The following is an 8,273-nucleotide window of genomic DNA, read 5'->3' as shown; positions in this document are numbered from 1 at the left end:
TGCATCAGATTCTCTTGGGCATAAAAACAATGCTCAGAGTCCGGAGCCCCTCCAGACCTACTGAATTAGAGCATACAGTTCTCTTTTAGTGATTCTCAAGCTTCTTTCCAAAAAGTCATCATGCTCCTTACGGAACACCAGGACACATTCATATATTTATTCTGGAATAGCCAATTGCATAGTTTAGTGTGCTTGTATGAATAATTTAATAACAGATTAATGGTATTAAAGTTGCCTGAAAAATTACGTACTCTAAATTGGAAGACAAATGGTTTTGCTGGATACAATCCAGTTGGCACCTGCAGGCCACTCTCTATCCTTTTACTCCCTACTCTGTGCCTGGGAACCTGACCACTGTGGGCTAAATCAACAGGCTCCCTGGGCCACCAACTTCTGGGTAGCATGAGAGGAGAGCAGAGGGTGGGAAGAGAGTGAAGTCAGGGTTTTTATCCTCGGGCTTCCTTCTGGAGGGTGGCGTGAGTGGCTTCGTTCCTCTCTGAAGCTCCTTCAGGCCCCTCCACATACAGTGACTATCTCCAAGCTCACACAACTGCTCCACCTTCTTGCCCTGCGGGGCAGTGACTCACCCTGTTGCCAGCCTCAACGTATGGCAGCATCCCTTGCCAGTCTCCCCCAATTCTACTCACATCTCTATTAAACATTCCTTAATTACCCAGTTTCAGTGAGCCACCTGTTTCTGCTGGGATCTTGGCTGATACAGTAGTGTTGTGTGGTTAATTACACAGGCCTCAGATAAACCAGTGTCCAGGCTTGAGTCCCAGATCTGCTTCCTTGCAAGATGTCTGATCTTGAGTGACTCAGTTAATCCTAAGAACCTCTTGGTTCTCTAGCTCCAAACACCTTTTCCGTTCATAAGACATGCCCCAACGTGTGAGTCCCACTAGGATGCAGAGCTCTGCTTCCACTTCTATTGAGGATGGAAGAAGATATTCCTCCCACCTTCTCCTTGGCAGCTCTGATGAAGGCATGTGACTTGGTGCCAGCATGTGACTTGATGAAGCTGGGCCAAATGCCTGATTCTGATGCAGAATTCTGCATCGTGAGGGTGAGACACAAGATGCGGGGCCAGTTGGAGGTGACTAGGACAGAGGGAATTAGAACATTCAGAATCCAGGAACAGCATGGTGGCAAGAGATTGGCAGCTCCAAGTGTCTGGGGCAGGGCATCAATGGCAACATCACCACTGTCTCAGGCTGGGTCTGGTCTACGTGGAGCACCTGCCTCAGAATCACCTGGGCTGCTTGTGAAAATGCAGGTTCCAAGGCCCCTCACCAGACCTCCCAAATGGCATTTCTGGGGTGAAGCCCAGGCATGTGTCTGTGTCCCACCTTCCTGAGTGATTCAGCCAAGTGCCCACACTTGAGAACCGTGGCATGGAGAAAGGTGAAAGGAGGTGGCTTGTCAGAAACCAGGCGTGGAGGGGAGCGCAGTTTAGATGCACGCTATCATTTCCGATGAGCAGAATGGCAGGAGGGCTGTGGGACACAGTGGTCAGTGACCAGTGATGAGAATATCCTGGTGATCTGAGGAAGTGAGTGGAGTTGGGGGGGACCTCAGACGGTGGGTCTAGACTTGCTGTGGTGGGGAACGGGGAGCTACTGAGTGCTTCCCAGGAGGTCTGTGACATAATGAAGGCAGGAAGGAAGCTGTCACAAGGACAGCAATCGCTCTTTTCTTCATTTTCACCTTCTGCATTACCTGAGCTGATCCCTCTTGCCACAGTTCCCTCAGGGTTTCTCAATTGCAAAGCAACAGCCCAGCCTTTCCGGGAAGATGCAAACACTGATGTGGGGCAACACCCTCCAGCAACTGAGAGAGGGAGGCCCTGGCCTGGCCAGCAAGACGTGGATCCACTGTAGGGACAGAATGGAGGGGACATGGCTCTGGGGTGGCTAAGGCTGCTGCTGCTGCTGCTGCTGCTGCTGCTCGGTGTTTCAGGTAAGGAGAGGCAGGTAAAAAGGATGGGGGAGAGGACTCCAGGGAGAGCGATGTGGACAGCTCAGGGAGGTACGTACTGAGAGCAGTTTCCTCTCATCACTTTAGGGTGGACAGGAATGGGGTCGGGGTGTGTGCGAGAGACAGGAAAGGGAAAAGGCAGGTAATGGATGTGGACTGCGCTGGTCCACCGTGAGGCTCCTCTAGTGCATCTGGAAGCTGAGAAAATTAGGTGGAGTGTAGCGAGCAATCCCCCAGCACTGCACCGATGTCCTGGGAGATGTGAAGCAGTGTAAGACGAAGTCCCCCCTTCAAGGAATATTCTGTCATGGGGCGGAGGAGAAGGTCACTGACAACAAAGGACCAAGTAGCAGCACGAAGAGAGAATTTCAGCACGAGTCCCTCTGGCCAGGGGCAGAGAGGAGCGTGGGAAAGAGAGTGAGGGCTCTGGAACCAGACGGAGCTGGTTCAAGTCCCGTCTCTTCCTCTTTCTGCATATGTGACCTTGAGAAAGACCCCGAAACTCTGTGAGCCTCAGTTTCCTCCTTTTCAAATAGCATCTTCTCAAAAGTGTTCATCTGTAGATGGTACGTACTTCAGAGGGTTGTCCTAGAATTAAATCTCAGGTTGATGGAAGCTCTTGGCTCAGTATTTAGGGCAAAGTAGATGCTTAATAAAAGTTGTGGTGAGTGATGTTGATGGTGTTGAGGGGCAGGTGAAGCAAGAGATCAGTGCCCACTGGTAGTGTTCAGCATTCAACTTGGGGACACAAGGAGCTCATACAAAGGACTGTGTACCAGAAATCCAGGGACATGTCTGGGCAGCAAGTAGAATAGAAAGTGGGTGGTAAAACTGATGAAGTTGTTTTGTACCTCTTTTAAGTGAAAATTTTCCAATCTACAAAATATAGAAAAGATAGCCACCATAAGCTCATTGCCAAGATTACAACATTCAACCATGATCAGTTTTTTCTTGTTTGCTCCGTGAGTGTATATTGGTGGCACACATATACGAACAAACACATGATTGCTGAACCATTTCCAAATACAGACAGAAATCCTAGATCACCCTTAAATGCTTAGTGGAGCTATTAGTACTCTTCACCTGTGGTCCTGTGTCTGTGGTGGGGTCTGAGGCTGGGCACGCGGGGCTGATGGAAGAAACAACATGTGCTCAATGAATCGCTTTGACTCCTCATTCTAGGATTCCAAGCTGTAGGCGAACGGGAGGAGTCAATGTGTCTGCTAGAAGGAAAGAACATGACTGTGGTCTGTCCTTACAACACCATGAAATATGCCGCTAGCCTGGCAGCGGGTGGGGAGCCAGGGCTCCCCAGAGACTCTTGTGAGCACAGAGACTACAAACCCGAACCTAAACCGGGCCCACGTTGGGAGGTACCTGCTGGAGGATTTTCCCACTGAATCTGTAATCAGGGTCACGGTGACAGGGCTCCAGAGGCAGGACGTGGGGCTGTACCAGTGTGTGATCCTCCTCTCACCTCGTGACCCTGTTATCCTGCACGATCGGATTCGGCTGGTACAGTGCAAAGGTGAGCAGCAGTGACCCCGGTCAGGGAAGGGTCCTCTCAAGCACAGCCAGTGGGCTGGGACCCCATCTGCCATGAGCGACTGCTTTGGAGAGACAGTGCAGGGTAATGGGAAAAGTTTAGGACCACAAATCAGGGCACCTGGGCCTTCCTCTGTCTTGCCTTGTGACATTGAGAAAATCATAGCTCCTCTCTGGTCCTCTGTTTTCTCATTGTAAGATGAGGAGGTTGGACTAGGTGACCTCAAAAATCATCTTCCTTCGTGACAGAGAACCTGCTAGAGGAACCGGATAACTGAACGTGTACTATGTGTGAAACATTTAACTTGTTAATCTCCCTACTTGAAATGAGTTCTGCTGTCTCCACTGTACCAGGGAAGTCTCGCAGAGGTGAAGTTATTCACTATTTCATTCAGCAGATAAATGGTGCAGCTGGGGTCCAACAGGGGCTTGTCTGACTCAGTTGTCCCCGGTGAAACTGGCAAATGGACCCAATTTGGCCAACAGAAATCTGTCCCCTTTCTCAAGGGATTTATTTATTTACTTTTTTGTATTTATTTTTTTATTGTTTGTTTTATTATACATACATGTGGGGTACAACGTTGATTTTCAATAATTGTGTACAATGTGTGTGAAGGGATTTAAAAAGTAGTAGGTGAATGATAGATATTAACGAGCAAATAAAGGGCATTTCGCTGACCTTCACTTTGTGTCTCACTGGTGGTGCTAATTCCCCTCCTCTGCTGGAAATCCTGTCTACCCACAAGGGAAGATAGAACTGAGAGGGTGGAGCACACATTTGCCTCAAGTTTCTCAGTAAATGTTTTCTTCTGAGCTGGTCAGTTTGAGAGGTCCCCACTAGCACAGGGCCTTGCTCTGTCGCTGTCCATTATGTGACCTTGGGCACTGCCTGTCTACCCTGTCCCTTGGGAGGCTGAACTGGATGGTGTTGAACACTCCTTCTACCTTTGACTTTCTAGGACCCTGTGAACCTTTCTCTCCCAACTAGAGTGTGGGTCCTATGGCAATGAACTTATGACAGAGCTGCTTAGCCTGTAGGAGAAGAAAAGTTGTTCTAGGCTCCTTGGAGGTCTCTCTCAGCTCAGATTAGGTCAGCTAGGTTACATAGATGGCCTGGCAGGCTCCTGGTGTGCTGTCCCATCTTTGCCAAGCATTATCTGGCCCCCAAATAGGCTGGGCTAGGTCTCAGCCAAGACCCTGAAGAGCCTTTATCTCTTTTGGAACACGTCACTTACCAAACAGAACCAACCTGAAAGACAGTCTAAATGAGGGTTGCTGCACAGAGGCCAGAGCAAAGCAAAGTACTACTTTGGGATCATCTGGGACCGAGGCTTTCATCCCTGGTACAATCCAGAGAGCCAGGCTGAACCACACAGAGGACTGTCTCTTGCTGCAGCAGGACAACGGGGTCCTGAGCCCAAGTGGGCAGAATGACCTTCACTTTTATTTCTATCCTAAAGCCCCAATCCAAGGCTTGGATGTTACTACTTCAAGGCAGCAGAAGTCCCATCCACCAGCCCCCACAGAAGGGAGCTGGGGGCTGGGGTGCTGAGTGTATACAGATGTATTACACCCCTGCTGACAAGGCTTCACTACTAGAAAGTGTGGAGCAGTCCCAAATGGAAGCTGAGCAACCAGCAGCCTCTTCCTTGGAGTCAACAAATGGGACTGACAGATGTCCATCCCTACAGAGCAGCTCTTAGTAGCAAATGAACAGAGCAGGGTGACTCCCAGAGCAGCTGTCGGGAGTGGGTGTCAGAGAACACTCCCTGGAGGAGAACCCTTGGAGATGGATGAGAACTGACAAAGTGTGCCAGAAGGGTGGCATTTGTGGTGGCAGCAAGAGGGCATAGGTGGTGGAAAGGCCCACACATAGTGCATCATCTACACAGGTAGACGGTTTGGCTGAGTGGAGAGAGGAGATGGCAAGGTTAAAGCAGGACAATAAATCTTGGGTTATTCAGAGACTGGAATGCCGTGCAATCGTGTGCAGTTTGTGCTGTAGGCAGGGGGAGCATTAGGGTCCCCTGTGTCCCTTGGTGGAAAAGCTAGGGGCGCAGTGCAGACCCACTCAGTATCTTTGCAGGAGGAATAAGGTCGGCAGATATTAGAGGCAGGAGGCCAGTTAGAGTCCTTTGGGATGAGAGTGGGGGTTGAGATGGACTGGTGGAGGCTCCATCTTCAAGGGATGCAAAACTTGGCTTGGTTGCTCTCATGGCCAGGAGGCAGGGAGCAGGCTGGCTTCAGGGCAGAGCATTCAGCAGACACTCACCCTTTGGGATTCAAGAAGGTCAAACCCAGGGAGCTGACGCTCATTTGCCTTTGACCTCACAGAGCTGCCGGTGCTGGCCATTGTCCTGACGTGCGGATTCATCCTGAACAAGGGCCTGGTGTTCTCAGTCCTGTTTGTCCTTCTCTGGAAAGCCTGAGCCTCAGGTGAGTAGGGATTGGGGCCAGGCTTGAGGTGGAAAAGAATGAAGGAACAGAGGCACCTGCTGCAGATGCTGGTTAGAGGGACTGTCTCCTAGGGGATCCCAGAGCCTGTTGCCTGACTTCTCATGCCTTCTCTTCTCAAGAGGTCTTTGGACAGGAGCAGGGCCAGAACCTGGGACAGAGCGGGGCATGGGTCAGGATGCTGGGAATGATGAGAATAGGGCTGGGTTGGGTTCCCAGCATGGGATGACCTGGGGTGGGCGGGGCAGGGTGAGGTGTGGGCAACCCAGACTTTTCTCAGAGGAAGGAGGTAGACTCAAGCCTGGGCTGGCTGGGATTGATCTTTTTCCAACACTGTCTGTTTCCCTCATTCCTCAGGTGAGATTACCTCCTGAGGTGTCCCCAGCACAAGGTAAACCCTGGGCAACAGCAGAGTGTCCCCTCCAGGAGCCGAAGGGCATGCCTTCCTCCCCTAACAGTAGCACGTTCCCTGTCTGGTCAATAAAAGGCTTCCTACATTCCTCTCATGAGCTCTCTGCCCAGCATCACTCTGACCCTGAGGCAAAGAGACAGTAATGAGAATGAAAGTGTGGAGAGCCAGGTGGAAGGAGACCCGTGGGATGTCCTCAGAGATCACGGCTAGGGCCATTGATTTCGTCATTAACCAGAGCAACTGGGACTCACCAAGTGTAATTCAAAAGGACTTGATAACCGTTCCCCACTGCCTCCAGACTACCACTGCTGGAAATTTCTCTGGTCCTTGGATGAAACTACAAAGGAGCCATCACTCTTCTGGTAATTTACAAAAAATAAACTTAGTTTTAGAGCAGTTTTAGGTTCACAGATAAATTGAAGAGAAAAGAGAAATTGTTCCCATATACCTGCACCCTGTCCCCCAAGCACAGCCTTCCACACTATCAGCATTCCCACCAGTATTGGTCACCCCTGCCCCATTTGTTAGAGCAGATAAGCCTACACTAAAGCATCTTCATCACCCAACGCACATAGACTTCATTTGGGCTCCCTCTTGGTGTTGGACATTCTCTGGGTTTGACAAATGGGTAATTATATGTACCCACTGTTAGTGTCATACAGAGCAGTTTCTGTGCACTAAATATCCTCTGTGTTCTGACTATACATCCCTTCTGTTCTGGTCATTTTTAGATCGTAAAATGTTTATTCCAAAACTAGCGTCAGTCAGTAATTAGCGTAGAGAACACAAGGCTCCATTTAAAGCGAAAGCTTAGAACCCAAAGCCTTGGAATTTTGGCCCTTCGGAGGGACGGAGGGTCCAGGTTGGCTTTTCTTTCTTTGCTTCCCATCTCCGCCTTCCAGCTGCAGCTTGGGAGGAGTGCTTGCAGCAGTGCAGGGGAGAAGAGGAGGGAGCAGGAAAGGCCTTTGATGACTCGTGGGATTTAAGCTGATGTTCTCTCACAGGGCACTGCTGTGGGCTCTTCAAGCAACACCCTTGTCTATCATTTGCAGTCTCCTGGACATAGCAACTGGATCTCTTTCTTGGCTGGTTGCTCCTGGCTCCCCCTTCAGTCTCCAAGCACTTGGCCATCCACCTTTAGCTATTTCTCCCTGAGGTTCCTCCATCTCCAGACAGCCTTTTGGGACAGGATCAAGGATAAGCCACACTGGCTGCCTTGCATATCTGGTCCATGGACAACCCTCACCCACGTCCTTTAGCCTAGCACACTCATGGGACCCTGGCAGACCCCAGGCCGCCACTGCTCCTTCACTCTGTCATCAGGGCAGCTGGTCATCTGCAGCCTCTGCCTGCTGCCGTTCTTAGGTTTCAGTCAGACTCAGTCTGACTGCAGGGGACACTTAATAAGCTCCATAGTTGTAGCCTTGAAACCCCTCACCCTAGGCTTGAGATAAGGGGCAGGCATCCCTCTGTCCCCAGGGTCATAGCACACCAATAACTGTCTGAAAATCTTCCCCCAATCTTCAGACTCTCCACAATTTCATATGCCTGATGTAGATGAGGGAATAAAGGCAGCAGAAATGTCTTAGATAACTTTTTGCATATGCTACACACTGGTGTCCCACCTCACTCTGGAATATGGCATCTCTTTTTTGGGGGAACTTGCATCAATCAGTGTTCAGTTGCAGACAACAAAATCCAATCTACCTTTTTAAAGTAGAAAGTGATTTTTAAAAAATAGAATATTAAGTCATTTACAGAATCAGATCTACGTACTGGCTGTAAGTGACTCTCAAAGAGCCCATTGCTCTTGCCAGAGTCAGGGTCCCTGAAGAATCAGGAAACTTCTCAAATCAAGAAGCTACCAGCAAGGCTCTGGCTCCAG

At 50.0% G+C, this 8,273-nt stretch overlaps 1 protein-coding gene across 1 annotated transcript; it reads left to right on the top strand.

Moving 5' to 3' along the window:
* The first annotated feature begins 1,898 nt into the window (after window positions 1-1,898).
* On the top strand, window positions 1,899-5,951 carry LOC134379036 (triggering receptor expressed on myeloid cells 3-like). Its single transcript, XM_063098300.1, is given in 4 exon segments — window positions 1,899-1,959; window positions 3,160-3,256; window positions 3,258-3,505; window positions 5,857-5,951. Coding segments are annotated over 4 exon segments (501 nt in total).
* The last annotated feature ends 2,322 nt before the right edge of the window (window positions 5,952-8,273 follow it).

The sequence above is a fragment of the Cynocephalus volans genome, chromosome 5, assembly GCF_027409185.1.
Source record: "Cynocephalus volans isolate mCynVol1 chromosome 5, mCynVol1.pri, whole genome shotgun sequence".
NCBI lineage: Eukaryota > Metazoa > Chordata > Mammalia > Dermoptera > Cynocephalidae > Cynocephalus > Cynocephalus volans.
This window is presented reverse-complemented; position numbering and strand designations above follow the sequence as displayed.